Source organism: Aythya fuligula, chromosome 6 (assembly GCF_009819795.1).
Source record: "Aythya fuligula isolate bAytFul2 chromosome 6, bAytFul2.pri, whole genome shotgun sequence".
In the NCBI taxonomy this organism is placed as follows: domain Eukaryota; kingdom Metazoa; phylum Chordata; class Aves; order Anseriformes; family Anatidae; genus Aythya; species Aythya fuligula.
Genome location: NC_045564.1, coordinates 37,434,882 through 37,454,296, shown reverse-complemented (window position 1 = coordinate 37,454,296; position 19,415 = coordinate 37,434,882). Strand labels below are relative to the sequence as shown.

The following is a 19,415-nucleotide window of genomic DNA, read 5'->3' as shown; positions in this document are numbered from 1 at the left end:
CAAATTAGCGTTGCAAATGAAAACCACATTGGCCTCATTTTCATAACGCGCTTTCGAGAGGGAAAGCGGCGTGTGCTGTTTTTTTCCAGAAAAAAAAAAAAGGAAAAAAAAAAAAGCAAAACCTCTTCTTGCCCCTCTGGAGATCCGGCTCCGTTCAGTTGTGATCCAAATATTTGCTTTGGCCCCGCTCTGTTTTTAGGGCTACGTGTAGGGAAGGCTCTCGAAGCGAGGTGCATTGCTGTGGGAAAACGAGGAACAGGGGACGGCCACGCTGTCACCGCGTGCTACACACCCCAAAACACTCCCCAAACTGACCCGGGGCCATTTTCCCGTTTTAGAAGGACTCTTGGAGGGAGGAGGCGCTGCTAAACCCCCCCTGCAACGCAGAACTTGCTTCTTCAGCTCCAAATAAGCCGGCATCTGCGCTATTTGGAGCGCCGCCACTTTCCTCCTTATCGCGCCCGTGTGCCGGAGGGTGACTCAGGGGAAGCAGGCAGCACGCCCTGGGGACGATGCTGATGTCATCGATGGCATCACGCCCGTTTTGGGGCCGATTGGGGGATTCCCAGTGTCCGTGGGGAGCAGCCAGGCCCTCGACCCAGCTGCTGTCCCTGCCTGTGCGGCGCTCGGACAGGAGGGTCTCCGAAATAAATGGGAGAGATGCTACTGCTGCTGGCATCCTGCTGGGCTTCCCCAGAGACTTGAAACTGGGGAATGTGGTCCCCAGGGTGTGCGCCTCTGATTTTGGAGAGCGCATCACCAAAGGCAGGGACTGAGCCCCTCCATGGCACCTGGGGGCAGAGGGGGTAGAGGGGGAGCTTGGCCGGAGCCCCGGGGATGGAGCAACCTTTGCAAACACTTCAAGTGGGGTTTCACGAGAATCGGGGCCGGTTCCTCCACCCTGCCGGGTACCGTGGTGGGAAAAATCCCCCCGGTGCTCCCGCAGCAACCACGGCACTGGGTGCCAGGGACCTTCCCCGTCGGAGCCGAAAGTCTGGTGTGGGACGGAGGAAGCTGGTGGTGCCTGGTGCCGAGCACGCGCTGAGGAAATGGGGAATTTTCCAGGCTTGGTTCCCAGCCACCAGGAGGAACCCCATCGCCCTGCACTGCTGGATGACCCCCGCGGCCCCACTAGGTACTGGGCAGGGGGCAGAAGGGGTTTCCATGCTGCGTGCCCACCCGAATTGGGGTCACCCCAATCTGGGGGTCACCCCAATCCCCGTGGCAAATGCATTGGGAGGAAAGCTACGCAGGCACGGAGGGAAGCAGGCCCGGCTCCTGCGATTCTCTCTCCTCCTGTGAGGTTCTTATATCCTCGCAGCTAATTGCGGGCTCCTGCCAGGAGTGCGACTTGCACGGACAAGCCTCGGAGGGAGGAAGACCTGGGCTGGGAAGCAGATCCGTAGGAGGAAGCAGCATTCTTTTCCCACGTCCAGGAGCAGCCAGGCAAGTAAATTCAGCGCTGGAATTTTGCTCCTTACCTTTTATGGCGAAAAAATGAGGCTTTCCTTTGACTTTGCGAGTACATGTCCCAGCGTAAACCCGACCTGTGCTTTAATACCCACGGGAGCGCGTGCGCCCGCTCGGCGAGATGTGCTGAGCACGGGCTTGTGCAGGGGGAAAGCACAGCTCGAGGCTCCTGACGGAGCCTGCTGATGTCATGGTTTTATCCGAGGACAGGATTGGGTTCTTATTGCTCGGTCTTGCCTTCAGTATGAATTAACAAAGCTAAGTAATTAATTCTTAATGCATCCAATATAGGCAGCGAGAGTTTGGGAGTGATCTGGGCTCGCTCCTGCGGCTGCTGCTGGTTTCCTGCACGGCTGGTGAAGGGGAATCGTGCAACGCCTTCCACTGAGATTTGCTTTATTTAGTGAACGGCAGTGCAGGAAGAAGATTTGTAGATGTGAACTGTGCATTTGGAAGCACCCTACTACAACACCAAGCATGAAATGCGTTAGGAGACCAGTTACTCCTTGCTGAGTCACTTAATTGCAGCCACTCACTTTCCCTGCCTGTGGAAATCTCGGGATGGGAAGCGCGTGAAGCCACCCCAGCTCAACCAGCCTGGCGTTTGCCTTTTTCCGAAGGGATTGCAGCCTGTGCCTGCCCCTCGGCTGTGCCCATTTTGGGGCTGCAGCGTGGGACGGGTGCTGGGGAGTGCCAAAGGAGCCGTGGCTGTGCACGCCTGAGGCTCGGTGCGGCTTGGGAGCACCTGGAGGCGAGGAGAAGCGGTTTTGGCTTCCTCAGGACAATTAAACCGACTTGGTGGAGCTGTAGCCAAAAATGCGTTTACTCGTGTCGAGTCCTTTCTGCTCCCCAGCAGTAATTCAAGGCTGCTTTCCCTTTCCCAGCCTGGGGAAGCTGCACCCGCAGCGTGCTTGCTTCTTCCTCTCCAAAACGCCATGAAAAGGCGATTTCAGAATTCCCTGAGAGGTGAAATCCGTCCTTTCACTTACATCAAAAAGGTCATATTTAAAAAAAAAAGAAAGTCAGAAAGAAAGCCTTGGAATCAAACGCCTCGGGAAGAAAGGTTAAACCAGAGCAGGGCGACCTTATCAGGGAGCTCCAGATCGGAAACTTCCCAACACAAAATTTTGGTGAAATCGAAGCAGTTTCGCAAAACATTTTGCTTTCGGCATATCAATATTTCTGATGGAAAACCATTCTGTCAGAAAATTTCTCTCCAGCTCCGGGCTAGAATTTCATACCAAACAGTTTTACCGTCTCCCCAGCAACTGGGACTGCTGATCCACTATAACGAATTTCCATAATTAACCTCCAGGAACTGAAAACGAAAACTTTCAGTCCGCAGGGGATTCTCAAACAACAGCTAGGAAGCATTTCGCTCTGAGCCAAAGCTCAGCAAATTTAATAGGATTTTCCCCACACGTTCCAAAGGATCTTCGGATCGGCGCGGTTCGGATCAGAGTTCGGATCCAAATAAATTTAATGCAACTTTGGATTTGGATTTTTTTAAAAATTTGGAAACCGACAATCTCAAGACAATTATTCCTTCCTGTTAAAGTGGAACCCTATATCGTCACCCCAAATAAGCACTCGCACTCTCTGATGCCGGTGGATATGAAGAGCTTTTTACCCCCCTACCCCGGGAAGCATCCTGGTGGGATGGGAAGGCAGCGAACCTGGGAGAGAGGTGACGGCCTCCCAGGTGTTCCCTGCAAATGGGAGGGAGCAGCACCCCTGGCATCCTGCCGTGCTCCGCGAACAAATGCCCTAAAACAGCCCCCGAGGTGCACCAGGCTGAGCCAGCCTGCCTGAGATGCGAGATTCCCACGTGCATCTTCCTAATTACAGCATGGTCAGCGCTGCAAAATGCCTTGTCTTAACATCTTCCCTTCACTTATTAAGGGTTTTTTAAAAAAATAAAAATAAATTTATGAATTTATCTAATTCTTTTTCTCTCTTTATCTATATTTTCACAGTTGCCATTGTTCCCACATTGCTGTCACACTCACGACCCAGGACTGAGGTGCTCATCCTCTCCCTACCACCTTCAATTTTAACCCCCCACTGGACGAGAAGGAAATGTGGCCCTGGTTTAGGCAGCCACAACCCCAGTCCCTCCGTGGTGACTGAGCCCAACCCTTTTTTTCCCCAGGTTTTGGGAACCCCAGCCAGCAAACACTCCCGCACGTGCTGGCAGTCAAGCTGCTCGGACCACATTTTTTCACAGATCATCACCAAGTGAGAATTTTTTGATTTCCTACGCACGCAACGTGGCTCGAGGCTTCCTGATTTTAAGTCTGAACCACTGCTCACAGTAAGTACCAAAACATCTGAGGTGCAGTAATGTGAGGTGTCCTGAGTGAATCAAGCCCTGTGTGTTCAGCCAAAATTAGCGGGTATTTGGGACCTCACTGCCTCTCTTTTGTCGAACAGCCGTGCTCTGATCACGTCATCTCACGAGGTACCCGTGAAAAATAATTAATTTTCAGCTGCTAAGAACTCAGATATGACAGTGATAAGTACCGGAGAAGAGGAAAGAGGTGATAAATCGGTATTGAGAAGGGTTTGAGTAGGGTCCCTAAATGAAGCACGGATTGCAGAGGGAGCCATGAGGGGTAGGGGTGTTTCTGAACAGCTCATTAAGGTGACATTGCTCTGTGGGGTGAAGAAGTCCTCTGGAAAACATAATTTGTGCTGGCGAAATTAATGGCTATCACTGCAGGCTCGCACGGGAGCCCACGCTTCCGACACACAGGAACTGCGCATTTCCTAATACACGAGTGCTTGACCTTAAACCTTAATAATGCTCTTTTAATGCACGCCCCTTTGAGTTACACACACAGAAAAGAGGGAACGGGACTGGTAAGGTTCATGTTTTATGCATGTTGTTTAATACTTTCCACGGATGCTTTGGGGGCTGGCGTTGCAGATAGGTATTCCGCTGGCAATTTTGGATTTAAATCATCAAGCAATCATTCCGGTACTAAAAGCATTCTCCTTAACTGTTTTATTATAGGCACAGAAAGCGTTCAAGCTGATTACTTGTGAGAGGAGAAAAATACATCTTGATATCCCCATAAAATCCTACACTCGATCAGCAGTCATTACCGCAGATAACACCGGGTTATTTATATGGTGTTACGATACAGATAATACTGTCCTGGATGGAAAGCAGAGAAACTGAGAAAGTCTAAGAAGGAATCAGACCTGGAGAAAAAATGGGGAATTTGAACTAAGCAAAGCAAGACACTCTGCCTTATAAATCAAAATCAGACTGCGTGCGAAAAATACCAATGGAAACGTTAACCCCGCTGCGTTATCCCCCTGGTTATCAAGAGATGCGAAAAGGCATTAAACTTAATAGTACGACATGAATAATAGTTTTACAGGGATTAACATATCTGGAACAGTTTCCCCAAGGAATGACAACAAACAAGCTGTTCCAGAGCAGGCAGGCACGTCTCGGAGCCCCCTGGTTTATTGATTGTCACAAGTGCACGGAGCTGCGAGGTCCCACGCTTCCCTTCGCAGCAATCCCATGCCCGTGCAGGCGGCTCCCTGCACAGCCACACATCGCCCTTTTCCTCCTCCCCGGAGCCTGTGTGGCAGCGAGTGCTCTGCTAATATTAGCTCAGGCTGTCGGCTCGAAGCTCCTCGGCTTGGTGCACAGCCCTGCAGGGATTCCTTCGACGGCCTGAAAGCCGGGGTTTTCAGCTGGGTGGCCCTGGCAGCGGCCGTAGCAGCAAACAAAGCACGTAAACAGCCGCCCCTCCTCGTGTGAGCGCCAGGCGTGCTGCTGGAAGTCGGGATGAGTAAGTGGCAGCGTGTTGAAGTTTCCACATTCCTAGCATAGCTAGGTGCAGGCGAATTTTCCGTGTGAGCCATGTGCAGGAGCAGCCCCCCAGGCCCCGTGTGCTGTGCCCAGGATGTGTCCTCGTGTCCAGAGGGATGATCCAAACCACCACCGAGGACCGGTGATCAGCACCAGGTTCGGTGCATCTTGCCTCCATCTGCACGGAGGTGACTGATGAGCTGACAGGGAGCAGATGTTTCCATCCAGCTCCCACTCGAGAGCAACAAAGAGCTCGTTCAGCCCCCTCTTCTCCCCTTAGGCACACCAGATACACCTCAGCTGGGCTATTGGGCTCGCAGAGAGTTTGGGACAACGGAGCCAGGCTGAACCTCCGTGGTTTTGTCCCACCTGCCTCTGCCTGTGTGGCTGCTGGGCCTCGGTGTGGACATGAAAATGCAATAAGAGAGTGGAGAGGAATGAAGAAACGGGGCTCGCTGCACTCTGAAAGCATGAAAACACAGCTGAATTTCCCCATACTCTTAAATAAATTTCGTGTTCGAATACCCATGTTGGAATAAAAGAGGTGAACCCAACAAGAAATCTCAAATGTTAGTGCCCCTGCGTCTTGGAAACACCACGCTTGGGAGCCGGCCTTGCCCGTGTCAGGAGCACCGTCCTGCGGGTGAACACACCAGGTAGCGGAGCAATTCCACCTCAGGGTGTCACAAGACTTTATTAACAATGGTGTTTGGGCTCAGAAATGACACGGGGAGAGTTTATGGCCTGGGTGACCCACTGAGGAGCCATGGGCATGACCCCACCTTCAGGATGGCCGCGTGCACCCCGGGGCTCCCCTCAGCCCCCTCCTCAGCCCTTCCTCATCCCCTCAGCCCACTCCTCAGACCCTCAGCCCCTTCCTCAGACCCTTCTCAGCCTCCTCCTCAGCCCCATCTCAGCCCCTTCCTCAGCCTCCTACTCATCCTTTCCTCACCCCTTCCTCACCCTCCTCCTCATCCTCCTCTTCACTCCTTCCTCACCCCTTCCTCAGCCTCCTCCTCAACCCCTTCCTCATCCCTTCCTCACCCCTTCCTCAGCTGTCTCCTCCTCCTTATCCTTTCCTCACCCCTTCCTCACCCTCCTCCTCATCCCTTCCTCAGCCTCCTCCTCATCCTTTCCTCACCCCTTCCTCAGCCTCCTCCTCAGCCCTTCCTCAGCCCTTCCTCACCCTTTCCTCAGCCTCCTCCTCATCCTTTCCTCATCCTTTCCTCAGCCCTTCCTCAGCCTCCTCCTCAGCTCTTCCTCACCCCTTCCTCAGCCTCCTCCTCCTTTCCTCACCCCTTCCTCAGCCTCCTCCTCACCCCTTCCTCACCCCTTCCTCAGCCTCCTCCTCACCCCTTCCTCAGCCTCCTCCTCATCCCTTCCTCACCCCTTCCTCATCCTTTCCTCAGCCTCCTCCTCCTCTCCTCACCCCTTCCTCAACTCTTCCTCACCCCCTCCTCATCCCTTCCTCAGCCTCCTCCTCCTCACCCTTTACTCATCCCTTCCTCAACTCTTCCTCACCCTCTCCCCATCCTTTCCTCCCCCCCTCCTCAATCCCCCCTCACCCCCCCCAGCCCCCCCTCCCCTCAGGGCCCCTCCCTCTCCCCTAGGGGGCGCCCCGCCCCGCCAGCGCGCGCGCGGCCGGGGGGGCGGAGCCTCGCCGGCGGTGGGCGGGGCTTGCCGGCGGCGAGCCTATAAATAGGGGCGGGCGGCGGGGGGACAAAGCAGTCTGCGCGGGACCGGCGGGCGGGCGGCGGGGCGCCCGCGGCTCTGCCACCTCCACCTGGGCTTCCTCGGGCTACTTTGATTTTTTTTATCATTATCATCCTTTTTTTAATATTTTTGGGGGTGGGCGGGGGACGAGGAGAGGCAGCTGGGTGTGTTTTTTTTTTTTTTCCTTTTTTTTTTTTTTTTTCTCGTCGTGGCCGGCCGAGGGGACTTAAGCGGAGATCAATGAAGGAAAGAAGAGCGAGCCAGAAGTTATCGAGCAAGGCGGCGGTGATGGATCCCAACCAGAACGTCAAGTGCAAGATCGTGGTGGTGGGGGACAGCCAGTGCGGCAAGACCGCGCTGCTCCACGTCTTCGCCAAGGACTGCTTCCCCGAGGTACGGGGGGACGGGATTTTGGGGGTCTTGGGGGGTTTTGGGGGTTTGGGGAGGTCCAGGGGGTAAGGTTTGGGCTGACTGCCTTGTGCTGCCTGCCCCTCGCAGAGCTACGTGCCCACCGTCTTCGAGAACTACACGGCCAGCTTCGAGATCGACACGCAGCGCATCGAGCTCAGCCTCTGGGACACCTCCGGTGAGAGCCCCGGGACGGGCAGGTTGGGGACCGAGGGACCCCCAGGGATCCCCAGCTGCTGGGGGGTACCCCTGGGGTGCTGGGGGATGCGTCTGAGGCTGGGGGGAGAGGGACAAAGCTCTGCTCATAGGGGCTTGCAGAAGGGGCAGGTGGGTTAGCGGTGTGTGTCTTCCCTATAACGAGTGGGGAGAGCTCCCTAAAAAGGGGCAGAGCTGCCATCTGCACCTCCGCTGCCACAAAACCCTTCCTTACCCTTCAGGAGAGGGGAGAGGTGTTGATGGGTGTTCGTGATAAATTGAGTCAGGGGGTGTTTGAGCCCCTTGCAGGCTCCTTCGGGTCTCGTTGTTACAAAACGCGGTAATTTTCCCACGTTTTAGAGGTCCTCTAAAGTCAAGAAAGACTAGGAGGTTGGGCATCATCCCCCCTCCCCGAAGATGCAGGGGGCACCATCCTTTTTTTAGGAACCATCCCTTTTTACCCGCCAGCATCAGCAGCTGCGTGCCGCGGCTCTTCCAGGCGTGCCTTCAGTGGCCATTTCAAAATCACCAGCTCCGAGGCTGAGGTTCTTGTGCCTGTCTCAGGTTATAGATGAGGCCAGAAAGCCTTTGGGGTCCTGCTTTAGGTCATCCCCACGGACACGGGTTCGGCATGGTTAGGGTGCAGCCCTCAGCTTGCTGGCGCTGGAGAGGAGCGGGGCAGCCAGCGAGGCTCTGCTGGATAAGTGAGGGCGCTGGGAGAAATGGTCGGGGTGAATGACACGGTAAAACATCAACACAGATGTGGATCAGCATTAATTCTGCAGAAGGGGTTGAGAAGAAAGAGCTGGAAAAACTTGACAGAGTATGCAAGCCTTTCCTTCATGAGGCAGGCTTTGTGTGTGCTGTGCTTGGACCCATCGGATCTGTCTCCATGTGAAATTGCTCCACTTACCAGAAACTAAAATTTTAATCCCTTTTCAACAAAAGGAATTGGGGCTTTGAGTTGGTTTTCCTCTTGCTGCTCAGGAAATGATTCCAAACTCTTGCAACACAGTTACTGGGAAAAGGCAGTCTCCGTGCCCACAGTCGGTATCAGCATAGTTCTAAACTGATTTATTTTTTTTTTCATCTCATGCCAAATAAGACTTGGAGGCTTCTTGAGTGTGTCTGGTTTGAGCTTTCATCCTGATTACTAAGCTGGCTGCAACAAACTCGGTGGAGTAAGGCCTTATTAAAAATTAATGGTTAGCAAAGGTATTCTGGAAAATTTTATCTTTAGCTATTAAAATGCGCCGCGCGGGTTGTTTGACGTGTGAAGGCCTGGAATCTGTATGTCAAAGGCTGACGACACCCTGGTAATGAAATATCCTGTAGCACTTCAAAAGATGGCAGCAGCGGAACAAACACCTGCCAGCCTTTGCTGGTGCACGCCAGGCTTCCAGGCCCATCCTGGAGCTAACAGGCAGGCTGGCAGAGTCGGGAGCTTCAGGACAAGTGGTTAATTTGTCTGCAATCTGCACCTAACGAGGAAGCCTTTGAAAGGTGGGATGCTCGGTGTAATAGCAGACAGAACAGCACATCTTCTGGAGGTGGGATTCTGCAGCTGAAGGCTCTCTGCAAACAGCTCTTCCAGGAGGAAAACTGCCCAGAGCCCATTCACCCAGTGCAAAATCACATCGCCAGATAAGAGACATCAGGAGATAAGATAAGGTTCTAGCATTATCTCAAATTCCTGGTAATTTAGTCCTTTACAAGTCTTTGTCCTAGTCCTCTGCCGAATTACAATAAATGTCTTAATGACTTTAAAGCAGGACAAGATCTAGTTAGCTTCCAAATATGATTTGTAGCTGCCAAATGCTAATGGAGGATAATATCCATCGCAGCATGGGCTGGGGGAGGTAATGGCCCAAGTCCTGGGGATTTTCTGCATTTCTTGAGGGGGGGAGGGTGAAAACGGATGCTCTTTGGCAGGGCTTGATTGCAGTATACTGTATGTATTTCAGGATGACTTTATCTGTATTTAATATCCGTTTTTTACTCTCCAGCTGTGTCCTAGCTGGGAGCATGCCTCAGGCTACCTCTCAAATTAGTCCATACCTTAACTTAAACGCTGGTTTTCCCACTGACTGCGTTGAAAGGAAGGTACAGCCACTCTGAAGGGTTTTTCTTTGCTCATTGAGAAAATGCAAAGAAAACCAAAACTGTAGGCATTGGTTAAAAGCCTTATGTTAGAGTGAAAACAGGCCCAACTATCATGGTTTGGGTTTACCTTATGAAAATAAGTCCCTTATAAAATAAGATTCCTAGAGTAATAAGCATGTTAAGTGCAAAATACAGAGCATCTCCTAGCTGAACCTTCAAAGCCAGCTGTATACATATTGGGAAGTTTGTTGTATCTTGGGTATGCCCATAGAAATTTGGGACAAAACACGCTTACAAGTAAGAGTGGAATGGGAAGGTTCATTATTCAAATATTTTCTGGTACTGTCTAGTTCTGCAAGTCATTATAAGGATTTAAATTAGCCACAGCATTAAGGAAAACACTTGCCAACTTGAATTTCAATCGTTTTTTGGACTACCAAACCCCTTTTTTTTTTTTTTTTTTTTTTTTTTTTTTCAAAGCAGGAATGTCTGGTTGCAATATAACTACATCGTAAATTATTCTGTTCTGTGGTAATACAGTGTGGCAGTCCCGCGCTCCTTGGCAGCTGTTTGCACATTTTGCTAGGTACAGTACTTGAGAGAAGTTTCTTCGGGCTAAAGCTTCATGGTGTAATCTTGTGGACACCATGAAGAATGCTTGTGTATGAGACAGCTTTGTTCAGCGTGCACGTGGTTCGTTTACTGAGGTTTTGCCTTCTTCCATTAAAAGTGACTACTTTGACGGGCATTTTTCTTGTTCAGGTATCACATGCTGTTCATTAGGTACACATATCTGCCTCCCCAACAACTCCTGAGTTTCTTTTGTATTGCTGGAACAGGGGAAACTGTACTGGACACTCTGGTAGTTCTCAGCAGGGCCAGAAATACTTGTGCACTGCTGGGGACTAGCATATAATTAAATCCAGAAGGGCCTTAGAGCCTTAAATCAAATTAGCTTTACTGTGATTTGAATGTGCACAGTGTATTCAGCGTCTACATAAAAAAAAAAAAAATATTAATCATAAAGGGTATTTTTTTTGCTGAGGTATCTTTCAGAAGGTATCTGAAACATACAGGAGTTCAAGTTCCTATTTCCCTGAGCTCTCTGGCAGTAAGCAGTGTAAAGGAAATGTCTAATTTCTGCCTTCCAGTTCACTTAACAAGTTGGCTGTGTTGAGCCATGTGATTTTCTTCTTTCATGACTGCGTAGCAGTAACTAGTCCCGATAGTTTATTTTTCCTTCTATAGGGGAAAAAATAGAATTGGTAAGTGGACCAGAGGTCCCACTTTCTGTTTGAGGTACAGCAATGTAAACGCACGCTGCTGTGAGCTGGGTGCTTTCCCCGAAATGCTGAGGTGTGCTGGGAAGGAAGAAGGCCATAGCAAGGAGCCAGCTGCTCGGAGCTGCCCCTGCGGTGTTTGCTGGGCTTTTTATCTAGCTGATAATCAGCAAGCCTGAGGAACTGGGAGCGAGGAGGCTGCTGTTTGGCTGTCGTTCTTCCAGCTGACCGGAGTCCGAAGGGCAGCGCCCGGTGGCGATGTGCAAGTAGCCCGGTGGTGCTCAGCCTCCTCCGGGCTCTAGCAGCTTAGGGCAGCACTAAGTCATCCAAAAATTAAAAAAAAAGCATGCTTTAACTTTCAATGATGTGAATAATTTTGGTGTTTATTAAGCCTGAGCTTTGGCATCTTCTGTAGACTGAAGCCAAGCAGGCTGCTTGGGAGGGGTTTACAGCTGAACTTGTGCTGTGCTTTGCATGGAGCATAGGGGCTGAAATTGTGTAAATTACTTTGGCTTAGATTATTTAAGCTGCCAAACAGATAAAATCGGGGATTGCAGCTGGAATATACTTTCACCACAAAACAAGATGAACTGCAGCATTATCAGCGATCCCTTGATAAAGCTGATAAATCATTCAAGTTGTCCCCGACAAAAATGTTTTACTTTGTAAGAGCAGAATCGCAAACACAGGCAGGCTTATTTTTTTCCCGAATACCATGGCTGTAGCCTTGCATTCTCCTTCTGTTTTCCAGGGTTGGCATGGTTTCAGCTCTGCAGACTAACTTGAAAAAGGCTGAACAGCCTTGCTGGGCTGCGTTCAAGTTGTCTGCTCAGACTTGAGCCTCATTCCTGAGATTCCTCGGTTCTGAGGGTTTCTGGGTGAAATGATGAAAAGCCAGATCGAATAGCCTCGCCTCGCTGAGGACCGGGGCTGCTCTTTATTTGTGAAATAATAATAAACGTTCGGTTATTGCTGTCGAACGAGACCAGGAAACTTCTTTTGTCGGTGCTGCTGGCGCGAGGACTTTAAACGATTCCAGTTTGTTCTGCCGCACGCCGCCCTGAGGAGAAAAATGTGTCAAACACTCCCTGCTTGCATCTGCACGGAAGGATTGCCTATAAAAGTCCATCTTCTAGTTCCTCAGCATTAATACGAGAGGGAAAACCTGAAAAGAAAAACCCTCTGAACAAACCCAGCCGCAGCTGACACCGTACGAGGGATCTCTGGGCTGAAGGTGGTGGCTGTGTGTGTGTACATAAACACACGCCGATGGACTTATATGGTGCCTGGTGTCCCGGGAGGCTGCTGAGTGAGAAGTTAGGTATGTGTCTACGGGATTAGTTTCTGGGTGAGGCTTTCGGAGCCTCCTTTCCAGCCGGCAGCCCTGTGGCCGAGCGCTGAGGCTCCCAAAATCTCGCCCTGCCCCAACTTGCCCACACTCAGAGGCGTGCAGGCCGCTGCCTCTGCGGCCTGTTTGAAGGTGCTGGGCCACAGGGGTGGCTACTGAGGGTGCTGTCTGCTTGCCCAGGGCTAGCAGCTCGGCCCTGGGGCTAGCAGCCTGGTCTGGGGGTGTTCAGGTGGTGCTGAGCTGTGTAGCGGTGCTGCAGGCAGCAGGGAAGGCCATAGTGCTGCAACCAGGGTAACTCGGAGCTCAGGGCTTAGCTTTTCTGGTCAGCTCAGCTTAAATTTCCTCCTGATGTCTCGTTTACCGCCGAAGACAGCGAGCTGGTTTGTTGTTTTTTTAAGGAGCAGGTTTTTGACAGCTGCCTCTCCGTGAGATTGACATGGTTTATGAAGATGAGCGCTTGAATAAAATAAAGTCTTGTTCAACAAATTACCTTCTGCTACCTAGTTTGGTAATGCTTCGTTCCCCATGTGTTCCTCTTCATTTCAAAAACAACATTCCTGGGATTCTTGACTCCTTCCTTCTCGTGTAAGCTGTCCAACTGAAGTCATCTGCGATCCGTTCACACCATTCCCCGCTCTGCTCTGTGCAACAGCATGAGCTGTCTGTCAGTTAAAAACTCGAGGAATTTCTCTAATCCAGTTAATAGTCTCTGTTCAGCCTCCGAGACCTTGCAATTAGTTCTAGGTAGTTTGAAAATTGGAGCTGTAATTGGCCGATAACCCCAGAAGTCACGCCTGCTAGCTCTTGAAAGCTGTGTTCTTGTTGTGTATGCTCCATGCTGGAGTTTAGGTTTGTGAAAGACAAATACCTGAGTAAGAATATATGCTGAAGTGCATTTTAAGTCACGGGCATGTATTTTAAAGCCCAAGCCCTGATCCTGGTGGGCAGCTTAACTGTTTAAGAACCCTTCTGAATCAGAAATGCATTGGTAAATGAAGCTTCAGCAGAGTTAAAAGGCCAAACCGAGTGGTGGCCGAGTGAATGGAAAAGGGGAGATTTCCCCCAAATGTTCTTGCAGGTTCAACAGGTGCTAAAAATGAGATTTCTGACTGCAGGTGAAGTTGTAACTGCGTGTTAGAAGTCTTAAAGAAACTCGTCGTATCCCTTAATTGCTCTCGAAGTAGAACAGTTGTAACATGCAACATTGCACCTCTTTATGTTCCTTCAGCATTAGCTTTTGATCTCATTGATCAGAATTTGTTTTATGGGCTAGACATAAATGTTTACTACAGGCGTGTATTGGCTTACAAGTCGGTGCCTCTTTGTGACAGATAACTCGTGTCTGTCTGCAGGGCTGGAATTCTTTCCTGGTCAAGTACTGGAACAACTGCTTTAACTCTAAGCAAGAGGGTTTTTTTCTAAAAATTACCAATATCCATGACAACTAAAGATGCTTTTTGCACTTGGAACTTTGTTCTAAATTAAAAATCCAAAGCTGATTTCAAAATTACTGCATTTTTTTTACATGAAAATGCAACTATGGAGAATCTCCTTTGAAGACGTGCTTTAACTCCTTTTTCCCCCCTCAAAGTCACATTCCTGCAGATTATGGCTGGAACTTAAACTTGGGCTGACCCTATTTCCTTTTTCTGGTTACTGGGGCATCACAAGCTTTCAGTGGGAGATGAATCACTGGGGTGCTGTCCCTTTTAACTTGGGAAAGCTGTCGCTTTTGTAGGTGAGAAGCAAAAGGAAGGGGGAATTGAGAATCTTGTCTTTTGGGAGTACGGAGTGGTTTTGAGGAAAAGCTGGTAGCTAGGTGATATTTAAGAGCTTTTTTGAAAAGCTTTCAAAACTTTCTGGATGTGTTTGATTGTTTAAAGTGAAAAATACATGCTGATAATAATGTGTTTTCTTTCCCTGCAGGCTCTCCTTATTATGACAATGTCCGTCCGCTTTCTTATCCTGACTCTGATGCTGTCTTGATCTGCTTTGACATTAGTCGGCCAGAAACTCTTGACAGTGTGCTAAAAAAGGCAAGTGTTTAAGAAACGTTTGAGGAGAGAACTGTTTATAAGTAGCTTGTCTTTAAATCTCTGAAGAGTGGTGCTGTTTCCTATGTTAGAAACTTCAGTTTTGTGTTGTTTTTTTTTCCTTTTAATGGAAAGAAGACCAGACTGTGCTCTGCACTGCTAGGATTTGAAATCATTGATTTGGAAGTGATTAATGTTAACTGAAGAAAAAAAAAAAAAAAAAAACAACACACCATGTAATGGAACCTCAGGGGTGAAGTAAATTCTCATTCCTCAGCCCTTAGACACCAATGAATTGTTTAGGGTGGCATTGGGTGCAGCATGAAGCTGTCTCTAATGCCACATTCATATAAAAAACAGGACTGAGAAACTTTGCTGTGTTGCAGAGACAGTTAAAAGTGTCTGTAGAGCGTTTGGACTTATGCCATGGCTTTACATAATTCCTCAGTCTTGAGCTAGAAGGAGCCAGTAACAAATGCCTCTGGGAGACACCAGAAAACCTAGCAATAGCATAGAAACCTAATTCTGCACCAAACTTCAGGATTTTTCAGAAACTCAGTGACCCAAGATTCAGAGCCTGACTTCCCCCTAGTCAAAACTCTTTTGTTTAAGAGTTGAGCTCTGTGTTCACAAGGTGGTCCCGGCCCTCCCCTCCGTCACTGGGCATGACTCAAGCTTTGTGGTGTCGTCTTTAAGGCGTAACCATGTGAAGTTCCTTTTGCTCTGTAGCTGGGGCCAGTGGTTCTTGTTTCACTGGGGCATAAAGCAGCATGTGGTGCTCTGAATAATGTACAGAAAGTACTTCAGACTATTCTCTGCCTCCTATGCCAGCAAGCATCTAGAACTGGCCGTGTTTTGTGTTCCTGTTGGTTACTGTACTGCTGCTTGGTGGGGAAGAGATTTTTATTAATATATTTTTAAGCCCGAATTATATTCTTGAATTTTAGGGATTGTATGATCTGGTCAGATGGGCTGCGGAATTTATTGGCTTTCTTTTATTCTCAAAGTTACCGTGTATGGGTTATGGGCAAGAAAAGAAAATAACATGATAGATGTCCTGTTTGAAGGCCTTCCTCACGGGACCCTTGACAGATTTGTATGGTTTTTGGATATAGCAAATATATAGCAACATGTACTCTGTGGTCAGAGAGTCTGGGCCTCTAGCTCAGTCTTGAGGAACTACTGGATGTGGTAACACCGGCTTGCTTTGGTTCCTCTCTGTTCGTGGCTGTGGCTAGGTGCTTGCTGCCTGTGAGGAGTCACGGGTCTGCAAAGCTTTATTCATGCAGGCAAACAGTCTCGATTACTAAGTCAGTGGACTTAGTGAGTGTAGGAGATTGTCAGTTTTTATCCTTGACCAGATAATGCTGGAACTAACGCCTTCAGAAATCAGCCTGAAGGTAAATACAACTATTATGTAAGGGTATTTCTACATAAAATGTCATGATGTGTTAAAATCTATCTTGTATTGATTTTTGGGGGATTTAAGCATTCAACTATGCCAATATAACAACAACCTAATATTTTACAGTGGAAAGGTGAAATCCAGGAGTTCTGTCCCAACACCAAAATGCTTCTGGTTGGCTGCAAGTCGGATCTGCGCACGGATGTAAGCACACTAGTAGAACTTTCCAATCACAGGCAGACGCCCGTGTCCTATGACCAGGTATGTGCTGTGTCATTCTTTGTCCTTTGGGGTGGAGGATAAGACTTTCTGTCACCGTAGCCATCTTTATGAAAAAATTCTCCCTCCTTGGTGGTGGATACACATGGTTAAGTAGTGGAGGCGAATTTGGAAACTTCCTAAAGGAAAAGCCTACGTGTACAATGGATGCAGCAGAAAATCCTGCAGTCCCACAAAGCATGCTTTAAGCATCATAAGATTTTGGCCCTATTGGTTGTGAGGAGCCTTTTAAATGGATTGAAAAATAAGCTTACTGCTTTTCTGTGCCTGCAGAGGCTGGAGCAGTAACTGCGAGGTGTGGCTTGTCCTGTTCATTTACTGGCAATAAAATCGTTGTCCTCACGCTTGAGTTGAATGTCGTACATCTGACTCAAGCATCAGGACAATTATTTCGTGTAATCTCACCCCTTTAAAGTCCCCCTGCTTGGAAACACCTTGTAGCTCCCTGTGGAGGTGGCAGCAAATCCAGAAGGCATCTTAGTCCTGGGCAGTGGTTCGCTCGTTGGGAAGTGAGAAGGTTGGAGCCAGACATTGTGAGATAGAGACACTGAGGTGAAAAAGGGGAAAGGAACCAGGCTGTGGGAGAACAGGAGGCAGAGAAGTGGGGGGAAAACTAAGATCTAAGATAAACTTCCCCTTACTACTTGTGCATTGCAGCTGAGTCACAGTGGTGGTTTCAGATATACACCCCGCAGGGTGCAAGAGTGCAAGTGTTACCTGCACGGGTAGTTCTAGCTGGCCTGTGTATCCTGCACTCTGAAACCGTTTTTGATGTCTTATCCAAAACCTCAGGTCTTCCAAACCAACAGCTCCTAATATGCAATTACTAATAATGCAGCCTCCTACAGCATGTTTAAATTTGAAAATGAGCTGCCGTGAACTGAGTATCTTAATTAAAATACAACATGGGTTGTTTTCTTGTGATGCCTTTTGCTGGTTATGGTATTTTTTTTCTGTTTGGTTCAGTGAATCTCTCTCCATTTCAGGCAGTTTTAAGGGAAACTAAATGCCAGCTCTTCTGCCTTTCTAGAAGGGGAATAGTCTGCCACTTATGGCATGCCCAAGGTCATATGTTTTACGTTTTGTTGCGGTTCTTCAATAAAATTATCAAGTTTGACCCTTTTTTTGGAGCTAGAGATTGGAAAAACTACTGACAAATGGGTTTGTCACCTAGATTTGAAGATTCCCATCTCTCCTGATGTCAGAACTCCTTAGGAAGGGCAAAGTCATAAGATTTTACTTACCAGCCAAAGAGAAAATTGTACATAACTCAGTGAAGCCCCTACTTGAACAAACTTGCACGATTTTGTCTGCACTTTATGCAGAAGGAAATGTAGCCTGAGCTGTGGCTGCGTGTCTCGTGGTTGCCAAAGCACAGCGGTGGCCTGAAGCGACCCAGGGCTCTTCTGTGCTATTTTCAGGGAAGGATCCAGTCCTCTGGAAGATACGCAGCTTCTTTTTAGATTCCCTGCCTTGCTAAGTCAAGTTGGGATCAGAGCTCAGTGGGGTTTTCCTCGTTCCTCTTAGCTGCATAAGGAAGTGTTTGGAGGATAAATTCAGCCGATGCTGACACCCTGTCCCCAGTATCCTAGATAATTTCGAGTCGGCTACACCTGAGCAAACAGCTTTGAGGAACTGAGATAGGTTGAGCTGAGTAGGAGTTGCGGTGTTTAACAGAGGGGAGGGTTTGGGCCGAAGCAAGTCTTTTATCAGCCAATCCCACTTAAACTGATAAGAAAGCAGCTGCATCAGTGCAAGGCAAATAGTGCGTAATGATGTGGGTCCAGATGGATGGGTGCCATCAGGCTGGGAGCAAGGAGGAGGGGTTGGGCTGGCTCCTGTCCTGCTTGCTTCTACCTCAGGCCCGTGGATACATGAGGATCATCAAGGATGTGCTTGGATGTAGTAACTTACTAGGAGGATTGTCCCTCCGAAGTAAAATTCCATTAAACCAGCTCTGCTTTTTCACACGGTATTGTATTGTCTTCCTGTAGGACCCCGGGGTATTGTCATCTGCTGGCTTTGCTGCTTGTTTTTCTTGTGCTGCTAGAACAAATATCTCGCCTTTGACTTCTGACACACTTAACATTGCAAAAGAAGGGCTTGTGTAGCCCCTGAAGTCCTTCTATTTTCATCCCTTCCCTAGCTACGAGCCCAGAAACGTCCAGCTCTGCTCCCCATAAGCACAAGAAGGGTTTTTCCCCTGTGTGCTGTGCCCTAGGACAGGGACGTGTGGAGCAGCCTGAATAGGTGCTGGTGGTACTTTCCTGTGTCGCTGTGGTTATTTGCAGGTCACTGGGCTTATCGTCTCTATTTCAGATGGTATTTATCTGCATGTGAGAGAATGCGTGAATGCAGCTTGGAACCAGAGCTCTGTTTATTTTGCAAAATTAGCTGCTGGCTGTCATACTCGAGCTTTAGCTTTGGTTTTCACAGAACATTGTGTATGGAAAACAGTGCTGAAAAGTAATTGTATGGTTTGCTTTGGCTCGCTGGGAACTTGGTATTGATTGCATGTTCTTTTTTCCCTTAGGGTGCAAATATGGCCAAACAGATTGGAGCAGCTACGTATATTGAATGCTCAGCCTTACAGTCAGAAAACAGCGTCAGAGACATTTTTCATGTTGCCACCTTGGCGTGTGTGAATAAAACAAATAAAAATGTTAAACGAAACAAATCGCAGAGGGCAACAAAGCGAATTTCACACATGCCCGGCAGGCCAGAACTTTCTACAGTGGCTACAGACTTGCGAAAGGACAAAGCAAAGAGTTGCACGGTGATGTGAAGGACCTCGATTTCCTTGAGCGGGAGGAAGAGAGCGTTTGGGAGAGGTGGAGGCTCGATGAAGTAAACAGCCACATGGTATTTAATGGGTGCTTATGCCAGTGCTTTACAGGAGACTCTTCACCTGTCGTGTGAGACTGTACTTAGGAACTGAGCGAGTAGACCAAGCAGGGAGAAGAAATAGCTCTAAATGAGGTGGCATCAGGAAATGATACGTGGAAGAAAATGCCAAAAATAAAAAAAAAAAATAAAAAAGGAACATGTGAATGTGCTGAGAGGGTGAATGGGAAAAAAAACAAAACAACACTGAGAAGAAGAGAGATGTCATTGACAGTGCTTGTTTCTTTTATTGATGCTCTGCTCCTGGATGCTACCACTTTGATTTCTTTAAAATAATACTTTAATGTTTTTTTTAAAGATGATATTATTAATGTGCCCTCTTTAAGGAACTATCCCTGTGACCTTGTAGTTGGTTTTCCAAAGGATATGATCTAATTTTTCAGTAGCTCGTCGTTGAGATGGAGAGTATGCCAAGGCCTATACGTCACCTAGAGGAAAATACTAT

General features: G+C 48.6%; 1 protein-coding gene across 1 annotated transcript; it reads left to right on the top strand.

The window, feature by feature from the left end:
* Positions 1 to 7,228: 7,228 nt before the first annotated feature.
* On the top strand, positions 7,229 to 19,094 carry RND3 (Rho family GTPase 3). Its single transcript, XM_032190502.1, has 5 exons — positions 7,229 to 7,408; positions 7,514 to 7,601; positions 14,276 to 14,385; positions 15,914 to 16,048; positions 18,600 to 19,094. The coding sequence occupies exons 1-5, from the start codon at positions 7,256 to 7,258 to the stop codon at positions 18,849 to 18,851; spliced, it is 738 nt and encodes a 245-aa protein (XP_032046393.1). The 5' UTR covers positions 7,229 to 7,255; the 3' UTR covers positions 18,852 to 19,094.
* The last annotated feature ends 321 nt before the right edge of the window (positions 19,095 to 19,415 follow it).

Excerpts from the sequence above, each read along its gene's own strand:
- RND3 (XM_032190502.1), top strand. The coding sequence starts at position 7,256 with ATGAAGGAAAGAAGAGCGAGCCAGAAGTTATCGAGCAAGGCGGCGGTG. Across the intron at positions 14,386-15,913 it reads TTGACAGTGTGCTAAAAAAG|TGGAAAGGTGAAATCCAGGA; the intron begins GCAAGTGTTTAA and ends AATATTTTACAG. Across the intron at positions 16,049-18,599 it reads CGCCCGTGTCCTATGACCAG|GGTGCAAATATGGCCAAACA; the intron begins GTATGTGCTGTG and ends TTTTTCCCTTAG.